This window comes from Arvicola amphibius, chromosome 1 (genome assembly GCF_903992535.2).
Source record: "Arvicola amphibius chromosome 1, mArvAmp1.2, whole genome shotgun sequence".
NCBI classification, from domain to species: domain Eukaryota; kingdom Metazoa; phylum Chordata; class Mammalia; order Rodentia; family Cricetidae; genus Arvicola; species Arvicola amphibius.
The window spans coordinates 58,352,417-58,369,589 of NC_052047.1; the positions used below are offsets into that span (position 1 = coordinate 58,352,417).

At 41.2% G+C, this 17,173-nt stretch overlaps 1 protein-coding gene across 7 annotated transcripts in view; it reads left to right on the top strand.

Moving 5' to 3' along the window:
• Positions 1-17,173, top strand: part of Bod1l1 (biorientation of chromosomes in cell division 1 like 1) — a 52,174-nt gene that overhangs the window by 17,488 nt on the left and 17,513 nt on the right. For 3 of the 7 annotated variants that reach the window (XM_038321188.1, XM_038321215.1, XM_038321195.1), the window contains exons 10-16: positions 1,326-7,320; positions 9,208-9,281; positions 10,356-10,440; positions 11,895-11,938; positions 13,268-13,328; positions 14,853-14,923; positions 15,688-15,760. In XM_038321188.1, coding sequence (XP_038177116.1) covers positions 1,326-7,320; positions 9,208-9,281; positions 10,356-10,440; positions 11,895-11,938; positions 13,268-13,328; positions 14,853-14,923; positions 15,688-15,760 — 6,403 coding nt within the window. The remainder of the gene's footprint in view (positions 1-1,325; positions 7,321-9,207; positions 9,282-10,355; positions 10,441-11,894; positions 11,939-13,267; positions 13,329-14,852; positions 14,924-15,687; positions 15,761-17,173) is intronic. The other 4 variants (XM_038321205.1, XM_038321225.1, XM_042054636.1 and 1 more) reach the window with 3 other exon arrangements.

Here is a 17,173-nt window from a genome sequence, read left to right on the forward strand (position 1 = left end):
TTTGGTTTTCTGTCTACGTACACATAGTCTTTTGGAGGGAAACTACTCTAACCAAAAATATTAAGAATTTGCTCACCTTGTGTTACCTCATAGGCTTCATAATTATTTAATGATTGACTGTTGTCATACTGAATGGATGCATTCTTATTTACTTAAGCACTAGCTTGTATTTGACACTAAGGTTGTGTCCAAAATATGCTCATTTTAAAATGTTAAAAATAAACCTGGTTGTGGTGGTACACCCCTTTAATCCTAGCACTCTAATCTAACACTTTCATCCCAGGAGGCAGAGGCAGGCAAATCTCTGAGTTCAAGGCCAGCCTGGTCTACAAAGTGAGTTCCAGGACAGCCAGGTCTACACAGAGAAACCTTGTCTTGGGATTTAAAAAAAAAAATTGTGAAAATAGATATATTGGATACATTTATTCCCTGTGTTCAGTTATTCTCTTGGAACAGATTTTGGCTTTAACTGAGTTTAAATCTTTTATTTGTATAAACATACCCATAATTCTATAGCTAACTAACTCATGATGTTTCTGGAATAGAGACACTAATGACTTAGTAATTGTTAATAACCAATAAATTTCTTTATTTAGAAATTGGAGTTGTATTTAGGCATATATCCTGATATGTTACTGCATATATTTAGATATATTACTTGCTTTTGTGACTTTTTTGTGGAAATTATCTCATAAAGTTTTACATGTTAATGTACTAAGTTTCAAAACTGGGGTGACAAGGAAAATTCAAGTACTGTTCATGCTTCCCCAACATCTGCCCAGAACACATGAACATATATATGTGTATATGCTTTTGTCACATGTATATGCTTACACTGTTACTCAGTTACTATACATACATTTGGATTTTATAAATAGAGTATTATACAAATAGTCTAAATTCACATGGCTTCTGTAAGTGATTTGGGTTTCTAGATTTAAAAAATAAACCTTTACTTCATCAGCATGTGTATTTTTATATTGAAAAACACCAGACTGTTTCTTAGCTTGCATTTATTAAGAACTATTGGGTATTGGTAAGCTATAGTCATTTATAGAATTGAAGACTTCCTAAGTGCATGCATGGGTCAGCTAGGTGGAATAACTGTTCCATAAAGCTGGGAAGAATGCAAGACTCAGTGTGATCATCTAGACACTTATATTGCAGTGAGTTTGAGCTTAGAGGTGTCTAATACCTACCATAGGCTGCATTATCTGTGGAACAGATGAAGTGTCTCGGATATTCCAGAGCTCACATATTAAGTGTACCTAATAGTAAGCTTGTGTATAACATGTGTCTCATAGGAACCCTATGTTTTCTGACAGCACTGTGAAAAAGAAAAGGCCTCCTCCAAGGACCTGAAGCATGCTCATGGAAAAGGTGACTCAAGTAAGCCTGCCCGGAGGCTTTCAGAATCTCTGCATTCAGCTGAGGAAAACAAAACTGAGTCGAAGGTAGAAAGAGAACATAAGCGACGGACATCCACCCCTGTTGTAATGGAAGGAGCTCTGGAAGAAACCGATACAAGAGATGGAAAAAAGCAAGCAGAACGCTCAGAAATTAACGTGGATGAACCCCAGAAACAGAAAAGCACCCTTAAAAATGAAAAGTATCAAAAGAAAGATGAACCTGAAACTCATGGGAAAGGCCTGCCTAAAAAAGAGGCAAAGTCCACCAAGGAGAAACCTGAGAAGGAGAAAGCTCAACCAGAAGAAAAATTGTCTTCAAAACACAGATACAAAGGTGATGGGATACATAAAGCGGGTGATGAGACTGAACTTCACTCTTCTGAGAAAGGTTTAAAAACAGAGGAAAATACTCAGAAGCAAAGTCAACAAACCAAACTTTCTTCAGACGATAAAGCTGAACGTAAAAGTAAGCACAGGAATGAAAGGAAGTTGTCAGTGTTGGGTAGAGACGGAAGGCCAGTTTCTGAGTACGCTATAAAAACAGATGAGCATGCACGTAAAGATAGCAAAAAGGAAAGGCACCTGCCATCTGAAAAAGCCAAGGCGGAGCACAAGTCGAGAAGGTCAAGTGACTCTAAACTTCAGAAGGATGTAAGCTCCAAGCAGCACAGTGTTACATTGCAGAAAAGAAGCGAGAGCTGTTCTGAAGAGAAGTGTGAGACAGACTCCACTAATGCCGATAGCAGTTTAAAGCCTGAAGAGATTCATAAAGAGAGGCGAAAAATGAAGAGCTTGTTGGAAGAGAAGCTTGTGTTAAAGTCTAAATCAAAAGGTCAAGGTAAACAAATAAAAGTTGCTGAAACAGAATCTCAAGAAGGTGTCACAAAACAGGTGACAGCTTCAAAACCTGATAAGGAGAAGAATACAGAAGACAATGACCCAGAAAGGCAACGCAAGTCCAAACTTGAAGACAGATCTTTAGAAGAAGCTGTCATTGACCCTGCACTGGAGAATGCTACACCTTCAGCACATGGTGCTCAGAAGGACTCTGGGCACAAAACTAAGTTACCACTGGTAAAAGAGAAGCATAAGACCGATAAAGACTCAACCTCCTCCAAACCTGAGAGGAGGTTCTCAGATGGGCACAGAAGCAGAAGCTTAAAGCACAGTAATAAAGACATGAAAAAAAGAGAAGAAAATAAACCAGATGACAAGGATGGTAAAGAAGTTGACAGCAGTCATGAAAAGGGCAAAGGGAATGGCTCAGTCATAGAAAAGAAATTAAGCAAAAGATTGTGTGAAAACCGAAGAGGAAGCATATCACAGGAAATGGCCAAGGAAGATAAGTTAGCAGCAACCAGTTTAGGCCCTGCCAGTAGTTCCTCCCTGCAGAGAACCAAAAAAAGCAGTGAAACCATATCCATCCCTGAACAAGAACCAATGGAAATTGATTCTGAGGCGACTGCAGAAAATGTGTCTGAACATTCTAAAACCCAAGACATCAGTAATAATAGTTCTCAGCAAGACATTGACTTTGAAAATGTTACAAAACATAAAGCTGCTGCTGGGGTTTTAAAGGATGAGTTAAGAACTTCCATGATAGATTCAAAACCAGCAGCTGTGACCTGTAAATCAGCGCGTGGACTAGCAGTTACTAGCAATTCTGAAAAGCATACTGACCATAAAAGCACCTTGACCAAGAAAGTGCATATGCAAAGTGCTACATCAAAACCAACTAGGGAGAGAGAGCCAGTTCAGCGAGGAGCCCATGACATAAATGTAGACTCCGAAGGGAGTCGGAGAGTGCTCTCTAGGGCCCTGTCAGAAAATGAGAGGATACAGAAGAATTTGAAAGGCACATCCAGAGCCACCGAAGAATGTGGCGCTCAAGGGGATGCTTCTTTGGAGTGCTCTACAGACTCAGACCTCTCATCATCCTCAAGCTCCGCTGCTGTACCTCAGAAAGAATCTCATGACTCAAGTACAGTTCCTGTAGTTGACAGAGAAATGATTCCGGAAGGTGGCACAGCTGGCACCTCCCTTGTAAATCATTATGATAGCCCTAACCAAAGTTTGACGATTAAGAAGTCAGAAGTCCATAAGACAAACGGCAGCAAAGAAGGTAGTGATGGCTCCACAGCAGATATACCCTCAAAAGCAAACACCAGTAGCAAAAGGCACCTTCCTGAAGATGGCCAGACCACATTGCTGCACAATAAAGAAAGCAAAGCAAGCATACCTCTTGCTGGCAGGTCAACGGGCATGACTGGAGAAAATAAGAGCATTAGCAAGCAAAGGAACTTGATGGGCACAGCCAAAAAAGAGAGTGATCTGAATGTAGAACCTGATGTGAAGCAGGACAGTGCTGCTGTTGAGAATGTGGTAGACCTGAGTACAAGAAAGGAGGCTGAAACAGCCAGACGTAAGCATAACAGAGACCCAGACGAAAGCAAACAAATACCAACTGGTGTGGAAAGGAAGACTGAAAACAATGAGGTAGATACCAGTGCTACGCGGGATACTGCTGCTGTGTCACAGCCAAGGCATGGGGAAATGGAGAGGGTGGCAGCAGGATCTGGTAGACGAGACAAAGCTTTCATTGCTACTAGTACTGAAGGGAAGGACAAAGGCATCATGTTAAATCCCATCAAGGCTGGGGATGCACCCACCACTTCATCTGAAACAGGAGAGAAGGGGATGACCTTACCTTGCACAAGTATTGAGGCAGATGAAGGCTTCATAATGGGTGCATGCCCTAGAAACCATCCCCTTCAGGTTGGGGCAGAAGCCAGTGAGTGCACTGTTTTTGCTGCAGCTGAAGAGGGTAGGGGTGTTGTCACAGAAGGATTTGCTGAAAGTGAGACTTTGCTCACAAGTTCCAAGGAAGGAGAAAGTGGAGAGTGTACTGTGGCTGAATCAGAAGACAGAGTGGCAGACCCCTTGGTAGCTCATACAGTTCAGACTGAAGCCAGTGTGAACAGCGTTGCAGCAGAGGAAAAGGATGATGCAGTAACCAGTGCAGGCTCTGAGGAAAAGTGTGGTGGTTCTTCGTGTACAATTGAGGGGACTGCTACTTTTACTGGTGAAGTTGAAAGTGATGGGGCTGTTACAAGTGCTGGCACAGAAATAAGAGCAGGATCTGTGAGCAGTGAAGATGTTGTTGGGTCCCAGGAAAATAGGACAAGAGTTGGTTCTAAAAAAGAAACAGAAGGCACTGTGACATGTACTGAAGCCAAAGGAAGAAGTGATAGCTTCATCTTCTCCTTGGTAACTGGAGTGGAAACCCCAGAACAACGGGTAGTTACAGGTGCAGATGTGGTCCAAGTAAATGATGATAAGCCTCGAGAGGCAAGTGCCAACCAAGGAGATGGTTCTGCAAATGATGGTACAGAAGGTGAGAGTGCAGTCACCAGCACAGGCATTACTGAAGAAGAGGGGGAAGGGTCAGCAAACTGCACAGGCTCAGAAGACAGCAGGGAAGGCTGTGCCATAAGTTCTGAAACAGAAGAGAATGCAGAGAGTGCAATGGATAGCACAGAGGCCAAAGACATTACAAACATACCTTTGGTGGCTGCTGGTCCCTGTGATGACGAAGACATTGTGACCAGCACAGGTGCAAAAGAAGAGGATGATGAGGGGGAGGGTGTTGTGACTAGTACTGGAAGAGGAAATGAAAGTGGCCATGCTTCGACTTGCACGGGGATAGAAGAAACTGAAGGAATGTTAGTTTGTGAGAGTGCAGAAGGGGGGGCTCAGATTGGCCCTACATTGGAACGTGTGGACGCTGAGGCTGGGGCGACCACTGTGAATACAAATGACAGTAATGTTGATAGTGTGAGTGGTGCAGAGAAGGGAATCAAAGACACTGATATCTGTTCCAGTGCCAAAGGGATTGTGGAAAGCAGTGTGACCAGTGCCTTTACAGGAAACAGTGATGGGCCTCCAGTTCTAAGTGGTAGTGAAGGCCCCGTGGCTTGTGCAACTTCTCATCACAGTGATAGCCAGCTTACCAGGAAGGAAACAGTGGAAGAGACAACTATTTCCACTGGGTTTGTGAGGGGCGGTGATGATGTTCTCGTGTCTGGTGCAGTTCCAGAATATGAAGTCGGCCACACATCACCCGGGGGAAAAGATGACGGTGTCATCACTTCTGTACAAAGTGAAGACTGTGATGGCCTTATGGCTTCTACAGCCAGTTCTGATGTTTCCAACAAGGACAGCTTAGCTGGGAGTAAAAGTCAAGGCAATGGCTTGATGATTTCTACCAGTACAAATGTCTGCACCCTTCAGATAAGTGCAACAATAGATGTGAGAAGAGGGCATTTGTGTCCTCTGAGCACTGAAGAAAATACAGAAGACACAAGAATACACATGGAAGGATTTGAGGCTCCTATGCCCAGTGCATTTTCAGGTGATGAGAGCCAACTCACTTCTGCTACCAGAAGTGAAGAGAAGGATGAGTGTGCCATGATTTCCACAAGCATAGGGGAAGAATTTGAAGTTCCTATTTCCAGCGCAGTTACCGTCACATGTGCTAAGAGCGAGCAGCCAGTTGCAGCAGTTGAGGAAAGCACTGCAGGTCCAGTCTTGGTAAGCACCGAGGACTTTGAGGTACCTATGCCTAGTGCTCATCATGCTGAAGCTGAAAGTCCTCTTGCCTCAACCAGCAAGGAAGAAAAGGATGAGTGTGCTCTCATTTCTACCAGCATAGCGGAAGACTGTGAAGCCTCTGTCTCTGGTGTAAGTGAAAATGCACCCTCTGTTACCGATGGGAATGCAGTTATCTCAACAAGTTCAGTGGAAGACTGTGAAGGCTCTGTGTCCAGTGCTGTCCCCCAGGAAGCAGTCATACCAGTAGAGGAGACGGGTGACACTGCTATGATTTCCACAAGCACCTCTGAAGGACGTGAAGCAGTCATGCTTGGTACTGTCCCTACAGATGAAGACCAGGCCACCACTGCGAGAGGGGAAGATCTGAGTGATGCTGCCATTATCTCCACCAGCACAACAGAGTGTGTGCTGATGTGCTCCAGCCTAAGCAGACTTGAAGAGAGCCAGCCAGCCACACACAACCCAGAAGGAAATGATGATCATTTGACTACAAAGCAAAGTAAGTGTGAACTACCCATGCCCAGCCTCATGGCTGAGAGTAACTGTCAGTGCCCTGGACCATTCACAATAGTCAAAGAAGTGGGCCCCTTGATGGCAGTGAGCACCAAAGGGGAGAATGACAGGCTGCCAGTCTGTGAGCCGTCTGCAGGGCAAAGCCAGCCAGGTACTGCTTCGTGCATAGGAGAGGAAGACAGACACGGCAAGGACTGCCCTGGTCAAGATCTCAGTTCAAAAGAAAGGAATACATTGCTGACCTCTGTTCAGAGGGAGAACAGAAGTGCAGAGGCAGAGGCAGCAGGACACAGTAGCATAGCTAGTGGTATTGCAAGAAGGTACTCAGAGAGGAATGCAAACTCGGTGTCTGACAAATTGTCTGAGACCAACTGTCTGACAGGACCAGGACAGACGTCTGCTGAGGACTCCTCTGGCAGTAGTCACTGTCTGGCAGCAGTAAATGCTGGTGCTAAAACTGATGACATGCTGCGCATCAGAGATGCTGCATTGGAGTGTCCTTCTGACCAGCAGGCACCTGAGAACAACTTGAAAACTACCACCATATGTATTACTGGCCAAGAGTCACAAATGGGTCCTTCCCGCACAGCAGTCCTTCCAGCTGCCTGCCATGTAGCTCCATCTACTCCACAACGGGAGGGGGACTTGACTGCAAAAAGTGACCACAGTGGCACATGGACTAGTGAAAAGTTTGCTGAGAAACATGTTCCTGGTATAAGGCAATCACTCCACAGGGAAGGAAACTTTGACGATGCTGTTCTTCCTGAGGAGAATGAGTGTGGCATAGGTGAGAATCCATTATAATTATGTAGTCTAACACTTTACTGAGGTGGTTTTATAACATCCTGTGTTTTAAACATTAAAACTAGACCTGTAGCTCATGTGTCAGTATAGAAAAGGCAGGAGGCTAAGGGCAGGCACGTCAACTTGTTAATCTTCATGACTGGCACGTTTCTGAGCCGTCTTCAGATTTCTCGTTTGTTTGTGCCTTGGTTGGTTTGGTTTGATTTGCAGTATCCTGGGGATTGAACCCAGGGCCTCTTACGAATACTCGACAACTGAGCTACATAGAACTTCCACCTCCTATTTTTATTCTTGACTGAGTTTGCCATTCAAGTAAGACACATTAATTTCCAGTTTAGAAAATTTGGGTGAGGGGATCCATGTTCCCTTTTGAGAGATTTCAGAGAGTGCTGGTTTTGTGGAAATCAGTAGTCACTCTCAGGTATAATTGCAGTTATTCCTCCCGTTTCAGATGCTGTGTACAGTACTACTGTTCTGGGGTCTAGGGTACATACAGATAATCAATGGGAAGACAGTTATGAATTCTGCCTCGTGTGACACTCATTGGCAGTGATTCAAGTATAACAGGTGTTTAGGTGGAAGTGAAGAATAGCGTATTCTACAAACTCAAGTTCCTGAGTAAGGCTTGAAGGGGCCAGTTAACCTTGATTCATCTCCATTCTAGCTTTATAAACTATGGCATCCTGAACCTTTAAAATGGAACCATTCTTTCTTGCACTTAGTCTAGCTTCAGAAAGCTGACGCTAGTAGATTTAGCCCTTTTTGTTATAGGTACTTAAGAAACAGCATTAAGAAATGACCTAAGGAGTCTTCTCCAGAGAGGGGAGCACACCAATTGATTGTCCAGTACCAAATGGTCAGCCCTGAAGATGTGCATACAAGTAATGTTATACTAACCAGATTATATATTTAGAAAAAAAAATATATATATATATACAGATAAATGATAGATAGATAGATAGATAGATAGATAGATAGATAGATAGATAGATAGATGTAGCAGCAATTAGTGATAAAAGGGACTTGAATTTGAAAGAACAAATAAGGATATATGAGGATTGGAGGGAGAAGAGGAAAAAGAAAAATGATGTACTTATAATCTCAAGAATAAAAGAAAATGGAAGAAAAGAAGTATTCTAAGGATTGAAATAAATAACTATAACTTTTCCCATTGCATTTAGTGGAGAATGAATTGAATGCTCTGATGCTTTTTGTGACTCAGTGTTACTGCACGCTATTATTCCTCCATCCCCTTTTCTGTCCCCTGGAAGGGCAGACAGAAGGGCTTTTAAAAAGAAAGACCTGCATGCTCTGGGGAAAATGAAGGCTTTTCTTTGTTAGTGTCAGTGTGAAGTGAAGGAAACGAAGCCACAGCTACAAAGGGACGGGATAAAATTGCCCACCTGAGAAAATCCCATTGTCTGTGGATCTATCTGACAGGTTTCCATTTTTCGTTCAGTCTCAGTGTCAAGAAGTAAAGTGGGTCTATAAATCATGTCTTGATTAGGCGTTTATAAATCTCTGTTGTTCAGAATGTTGCACATATAGTTTTAGGAACAAATTTAATATTGCTGGCTATAGAACAATACTAGGAAGTAAGATCTCTCCATAAATAATATCTCCCTTTCTGGGCATTTAGCTTTTTATGCAAGCAAGAAATAATTCCATTGTCCCACAAATGAGCAAATAGCCACTGTTTTTTTTTTTTCTAGCCCCCTTTTACCCACAGAGTACTCCTTTTTCTGCTGTTTTGCTTACAGTGAACTAAATCAGCAAGGGTAGGTGGCTCTGAGTGCTGGTAACATGTTGTTACTTTTCTGTGTGAGATGTATTTTGCATTCAAATTTTTAACTAATGTTAATTCTTTGAGTTTCATTAGGCAATGTGGAGTTACCACCAAAGAGTATAGGAGAATCAGGACTGTCAGCCAACTTGGCCACTGAGGTAAGACCAGTAGTTCAGTAAGTCTTGACAGGGAGTGGTGTGGGCTGTTGGCTGTGCACACATCAGCAATATGTGACCTTTTCTCATACCAGTGACACATGGTGTTATTATTGTCAGCCTGGTATAAAAAGCTAGGAACTCCAGTAATATTAGTAAAAAGTGCCATTTTCAGATCTCGCTCCTCAAAGCAAACATGGAATCACCTTCCATTTCTCTCATCTGTGTTTAATCTGCTGTCAACAAAACATAAGTTCATTACTTTCTGTTCCCATAGCTACCAGCCTCACCTAAGTGACCACTTTAATGGCTTCCTGTTAGACATGGATTTCTGCTCCAATCTTATGCTTGACGTCACCATGCCTAATGTCTTCGAACTCACAGAGATCCGTCTGCCTCTGCCTCCCGAGTGCTGGGATTAAAGGCGTGCGCCACCACCGCCCGGCCCTAATGTCTTTTAAAACATAAGTTGGGTCATGTCATAGCTCTGCTTAAATTTTCCATGGTTTCATATTTTGGATAAAATTGTTCTTATTTTTATTAGGTCTGTACCATACACAATTTAGACTCTTTTTTTTTTCTTAAATTGATTCCACAGTTCTTGCCAGCTATGTGTGACAAGCTGGCAATGAATGGGGGGTTACCCCAAAAGAGTATTGGGCAGGTAGCAAGAAGCGTTTGCAAAAGGACATTGGTACAGAATTTTGAAAGTAGAGTTGAAGTTTATTGGAAGATAAAAGAGAGAAAAAGTAGGCAAGGAGATGGGATGAGTGAAACTGTTGTACCCCAGTCTCCCAGGTATGAGGCTTCAGTCTGGCAAGGTAGTGGGGCCAATCAGGAAGGATCACATGTATTGTACTAAACTGTGGTTTTAACCTTTTACTTTAAGATGGTGAAGGTGAGATTAGACTGATCATTCCTGTATTATTTTAAATGTTGATGTGCTCATTTTTCAATTCATGGGAAGATAGATTTTTTTAAGTTGCTTCTCGATGCTAGGGGATAGGATAGTCTGATTTACCACAGTTGCTGGCTAGTATCACTTCACTTATTTTTGTGGTGCTTTGGATTTTGTAGACATCTTTGCATTCAGAGGAAGATACAAATCATGGAGTTGCAGTAGCATCTGGAAACCCCTGTGCTGGAAGGTCAAGTGCATCAGGTAGGCTGGTTTTAGCAGTTGTTCACTGTCTGCCCCTGCATATATTTTTATCTTTTACTGAAGCTTAAAGTTGGTGGGTGGTTTATAGTAAAATACTGACAGACTATGAATTTGCCTCTTAATTTTTAATTTAGTTTAGACAAAATTCTTCATTCTTTTTTCTTTTTTTTAAATTAAAGATTTATTTAAAATTTGTTGATGTGAATGGCTGGGTGTTCACATGAATGTATGCAGGTGATCCATACATATATGCAGCCGGAGTTGTCAAGTCGCCTCCAGCTGGAATTAGGGGCACTTTGTAAGTCACTTTGTAAGTGCACTGGGAACTGAACTTCAGTCTTCTAAAAGGGCAGTGCACCTCAAAAGTGTTGACCTCTCCCTTGAGCCACACACTGTTTTGTTTTTAACATACACTTTTCTCATCCTGTTTTATATAGGGTTGTTGTTTAAATATAATCTCTCCAAATAATACTGGTAAAAGAAAAATTGTCAGCGACAGGCGCTTTATTCTCTGTGTGTTTCTCCATGCCCTTACTGCCCTTCTGAGGACTGTTGCAGCTTGTTCCCCACAACCAATCATGTGCCCACTTGATCACCTTGGCTCTCAGCCCTAGAACTCTGACTTTTGCCCTAGTGACAGCACAAAACCACTCTTAGTCTACAGCACTCTCTGTTGTAAGCCACAATACTTTAAGGAGAAAACCTCAGAATTAGAAAGGAAATGAACTTAGGAGCCTTCTGAGCAGAAATTCATATAATCTTCAGACTGCAGCAGATGCTGAGTCATTCATTCTGAAGTTAAATAATCCAAAACATGAGTAAATTAGTTAATGCATATGGGTGTTTCAATCGTGCATAATGTTCACTGTCTAAAAGGAAATATTTGTGCATTCTCAGTCTTTGGTTCCCATAGCTAGCTTTAGACTGTTTTACTGTGTTTAGGTACAATTCAATAAGAGATCTATTTACATAGAAGGAAGCTGTTTAAAAGAAAAATGTATATTCTGTCATTGTTGAGGAGAAACAGTAGGCTTTGTACTTCAAGTTCCAAGACTATAAACAGACCATTGCTGTGTGAGGGGAAAGGCTCTAACCTTTCATCTGATGGCATTATTTTTAAATGAGCTAGTTTAACTGCAGCCTAGCAGATAACATTAAGGTCTTCCACCTTTTCCTTAGCTCCAATGACTTAAGTAGGTAAGTCACTGCATGACTTAATGGGCTACAGACATTAGTATAAAAATACAAGCTGAAAAAAAAATACAAGCTGTTTTTCTGATAATATGCAGAACACAGATTGTAAAAACTGATTGATTAGAGTTTTGTGATTCTCAAAAATACAGGTCACTTGATGTTATCCTGTTCAATTCCTCTGCTCTGGAAATTTTTAAATGTGTTGCTCTCCATTTCAAACACAGTGTTATTTTCTTGTGTCTCATCTTGTTTTTGAACAGGTGAACAGGTGAAAGAAGCGTCATTGGTGAGCGAATCACAAAATGTAAGTAACTGTAGTGTTTGGTTTGAGGATGAGGAGAGAGAGCTAGTGTGGGAAGGTGTTTGTGCAGCAGGCTGTTTGGTAGCGTGTGCTCCGCTCAAGTTCTCCATGCTAACAGCGCTTAAGGTCGACCTCTGCCATAGTCGCCAAGTGCTAGGACAAAAAACTCTGAGCTCTCTGACTTTTATTATAATAGAATCACAAATTCAGTTGTAATAGCTTAAACCTTCCTGGCATTATAGGCAAAATAGTTTTTAGCTTGAGAGTTAGACTCACTTTATGATGGTAGAAAGCTTGTCTGAAGAGACTGAACTGTGATTGTAATAAACATTTTTCTCCAGCTGTGGTTCTCATCATTTCTTTGAATCCCTTGAAAGCTTAGTTTTGTTTTGTTTTGTGTCAGTGTATATGTAGGGAACATAACACCAGAGGTGACTATTTTATGAATGCTTACAAATCTTCATTAGCTGTGCTTTCCAGAACATCCATGAATTCTGGAAGAGATGGGAGAACTTTGCTTGCTTCTGGGCACTGTGGGGTCAGAATCTTTACCTCAATTCGTGGAACAGCCCAGTTTTGTACCTAGAAGCTCGCACTCTATGCTGCAAAGGAGAAGCCCCTGTAGTGGGGCTCTGATTTGCCCTGCAAGCTGAAACTTCTAGCACCAGACAGTGTGTGCCACCCTGTTGTCCCAAGTCCCCAACAGAGTACAGTCTCCAGCAGTCATGAGGGCCTATAGTTAGTAACGTAAAGTGCTGTAGGGCATCAAGACTGCGTAGTATAAAATAAAGTATGATTGACAAAATTAGCCAAATAGGTAATTTTATGACAAAAATACTTAAGAGTTTTAATGGATCTTGTTTGGGATTTTCTAACTTTTTCCGAGGCAGGGTCTTGCACTATGTCCTGTTGCTTCATATATAGGTCAACCGGCCACAAGCTAATAGCAATCCTTCTGCCTCACCCTCCCCAGTGCTAGGATTGCACATGTGTGCACTGTACCCAGCTCAAGAGTTTTTAAAGATAAAGAAAGGAGAACTTGTAAAAGCTCTTTAATGGAATAGAATTCAGAGGTTAAAATTATTCTTGCTTATTTTGCTTTTTCCAAAATCATTTTAAAGACAAGGAGAATAAACATTGAAGCATGGTAACTTGCTAGAATGTTTTCACAAAAAAGGCCCTCTGTGCCCCTGAGCTTCTGGGTGAGCTGAAGGGAACATGCAGCCTAGTCCTGACAGCATTGTTGTGTACAGCCACGTCACACACATCTTTTTACCTGCTGTGAAGTTTATGTGAGACTGTCCATACAGAACCCTTTTATTGTATGTTTAGGTAGAAAATTCAGACTCAAGAATCAATGAAGAAATACACTGTGAATCTCAAAACAAAGGAGGTAAGTTAATGAATTCCACAGTAGTAATTTTAGTACTAATTATAATTACCATTTGCTGAGAGCCTTCTATTTCTTCTACTCTTTTACTTCTCAGATGTTCTCGCATAGTTTATGTAGTCCAATAAAGTGAACACTAAGTATCACATTTATAGTTTAGGAAATAGCTTAGAGGTTTAGTAATTTGGCCATACAGCTAAGAAGTGGTATTTGACCTTACCTGGCTACAAGAACTTTGCCAGTGACCTCACAGCGACTTCACTTCTGTGCTGAAGCCAAGTACATAGTCTCCTGTGATGTCTGTGGTAGAAATATGGAGTGCTGTGCCATGCCTCCAGCTGAGCATTTGTTAACTTCTTGCAGTCTCAGTGTGATAACAGGTCAGGCAGTTGCATTTATGTGAGTCAATCCTTGTTACACATAACCTTCAAAGGCTATTAGCTCCAAAGAGAAAATTCTGTTCTCAACCAAATTGTGAAATTTTGTTGGTTTCTGCTAGCTAATTTTGTTGATTCTGTAATCCAAGATTGGAGAAAGATATATACTTAGTTCTCATAATTGCTTTGAATTGTATCTTAGACAACAATAGAACAGTGATAGTGGTTGATAGACACTCATGTGCCCATCACCTCATTTATCATACCTTAAAATTTAGCATATTTGTCTCACTCATCTATTAAAATGTTACAAATATAGTGAGTCCCCAGAGAGTTTCCTAGTCACAGTCTCTCTTACCGCAGTTCAAAGGGAACCACTGTTCCGCATATACTAGGTATGGTTTTAGTTTCATAAAGATACATAGCATATGTTGCCTGGTTTAGGTGAATAGTAGCCACATTTTATAAACCATTTCCACTTTTCACCCTATTTGCCTATTTTGCAGTATGTTCTAATACCCTATCTTCCTTATGATAGAAGTCCAGTTACTTTACAGTAATGCTAGTGTCCCATTGTATAAATATCCACGGTTATTTTTTGCTTCTGTTATTGATGAACATTCCAATTTTTTGCAGCCTTTCCTAATTACAGAGTACTACTTTGCATGTCCCTGTCCTTCAAAACATGAGCAGTGTCCTATATCTCTAGATTTGCTTGGTTACAATCACATCTTCAATGCACTGAATGCTAGCTTTTCTTCAGTGACAGACTTGTCACTTCACACTAGTGTTTTACCTGACCATGTTAGGCTGTGATGCTTGCTGATCTGTCTGGTGTGCAGTACTTCATGGGGATTCTTTGGATTCTCCTAGCACTGGTTACAAAGCTGAAGGAAGAAGGCCTTAAAGTTTGCTGTGCAAAATTGAGTTTTATGGCACTGGCATAGTCCTTTCATGCTTAGGCCATGTTTGTTCACATTCCACAATTCCCTAACAGCACTTTTGGGAGAATACATCAAAAGCCTCCTGGACTACCATCCACAGGGCCCAGTGCATAACTGCTGTGCAGCAGGATGCCTGGACAGTTTTCCTAACCACGTGCACAGACACCAGGCTTAAGATGATTTCTGTTGTTGTGTTCACTATTCAGAAATACTCAGTGGTGCAAAAGACAGCACGGAAGCCCTAAGCAGATGCAGCGCTGAAGCAGATTCTGAAGAGGTGTGTTGCATAGTTCACTCAAGTGTTCTTGTGTTGTATGTAGGATTCTAACCTCTATGTGAAGAAGGTGTTAGAAGGTTCTTGTTTGTTTTATTTGTGCTTTGATTGTTATGTGGAAGTTTCATGTATGTTTTGATCATATTTGCCCTCTCCCCAGTTCTTCCCTACCACCTGTATTTTTCTACCCACCCAGCTCTGCGTCTTTTTTTTTCTAAAGTTCCAATTTGTGCTGCCAAAATATTATTTCTTCGTATAAATTAAACAGATGTTAGAGTGGTATGTATCACAAATCATTTGTGCCTGTTTACTCTGTTGTAATGCTTAGGTACTGTGTCCCTGCTATGTGTTCAGAATGTATCGTTTTGCACTAACTTTCATCTGCTGTATTAGCTCTCAGTCTAAGTGAAGGTGCCAAAGTTTCCTTTTATTTTCTTTTTTGTTGTTGTTGTTGTTGTTTTTTGTTTTTAGAGATTTTTAGAGTTTTTTTTTTTCTCAAAACAGGCAGCCTTGGCTGTCCTAGAACTCACTCTGTAGCCCAGGCTGTCCTCAAACTCATAGAAATCCTCCTGCCTCTTTCTCCCAAGTGCTGCAATTAAAGGCATGTACCACCACCACCACCCAACAGGTGCTAAAGTCTCTAATAACATTATTTTAAAATTAATGTACCTACTTACTGTAAATGATAGAAGTTATTACTATGTGTCCCTACTTTAACTGAGTGGATCTGGATCCTGCGCCTATAACATGGTCATTGTAAATTCCAGGTTGAAGAGGAAGAAAGGCACATGTCTAAAAGAAACAGGAAGGAGCATTACCCCTCCTCAGAAGACGAACTAGGTATTAATGGGTGCTTCTATTTTAGATGCCTGAAAATTTATATTCATATTTAATGATGTGGGGGCAAGAAAATAATTCATAAAGATAGTAACTGTTTACTTAATAATCTTTGAGGCTAATTTGAGGCACCAATAGGTTCTTTTCATACATCGATCCAGAAATTAGACAGTTTCTTACAGAAAACCCAACTTGTGGACATCTCACAGTCTCTGTAATGGGGGCCTATGACTGAGCCAGCTGGTACTGAATGCAGATACCAGGCAGAGAGCTAATGAGATACTTTAGCCAAAGCACATGTGATAATGCCTCTGTATCATCCTATAGATGTTATATAGTCTGTAACACAGCCATATGACAGAATTATCTACAATAGTGGATATCCCATAGTTATTTATCAGTATAATGGCTAGAGAGTCCTAGAGGGTCTTGGGCATTTGGATATGGTCAGTGTAGATGAAAGACTGAATTTTTTTCATTAATATGTATTTCAGTATATGGGCTATACTAAAATCTAAATATGTAATAGCATAGCACCATGAAATTTTCTGTCTTAATGCTAGGCCTGATGGCATGGATCTGGAATCTCAGCTTCTCAAGAGCCTGAGCAACAGGACATTAGGTTCAAGCCTAGCTGGGCTACAGAGTAAGACTGAAACACATTGCTAGTGACTGCCATGTGGGACAGTGCCTGACACAAAGTAGAAATTCATTAAATACTTAGTGAACATATGAGAAAGAATGCATTTTTTCTCCTTTTTTAGTAGATGCATGTGATTATTTTATGGTAATAAATTGTTCATATTTTACATTCGGACACTATACATGGTTCTTTATATATAGCCCCAGTTTATTCTCACAGCATCTAGTATAAAGGTTGAAGCTCTGAGGGGTTTACTCTGCTTCCTCAAGCAGCCTGCTCCCACACCCAGGTCCCAGCTCAAGGCTATGTTTCTTAGATGGAACTTTTTCAAGGAAGTAAAGTTCCAGTGTCTCTGGTGCTCCATGTGCCCAGCCATTCCCACTAGACCTCAGGGTATAAACTTTTGGGTGGTTATTTGTTTTATTTTTGTTTTTGAGACAAGGTTTTGAGGTATAGCCTAAACCGACCCTGAGCTGGCAATACTCCTTCCTGCCTCCATTCCTGAGTTCTAGGGTAAACTATTATATCCTGATAATATTTGGAGATTTTTTTTAATGTTCTCTTTCTTTGGCAAGCCAAAGACCAATGCTGAGTGCTCAAATCCCGAACATTTTAAATATATTTACAGTACTTTTGGCTTTAGTGTATCATAGACCTGAAAGAAGGAGAGAGAGAGAGAGAGAGAGAGAGAGAGAGAGAGAGAGAGAGAGAGAGAGAGAGAGAACTGCAACTGCCTTAAAATAGAACTGTATTTCAAGTTAGTTTTTGTTCTT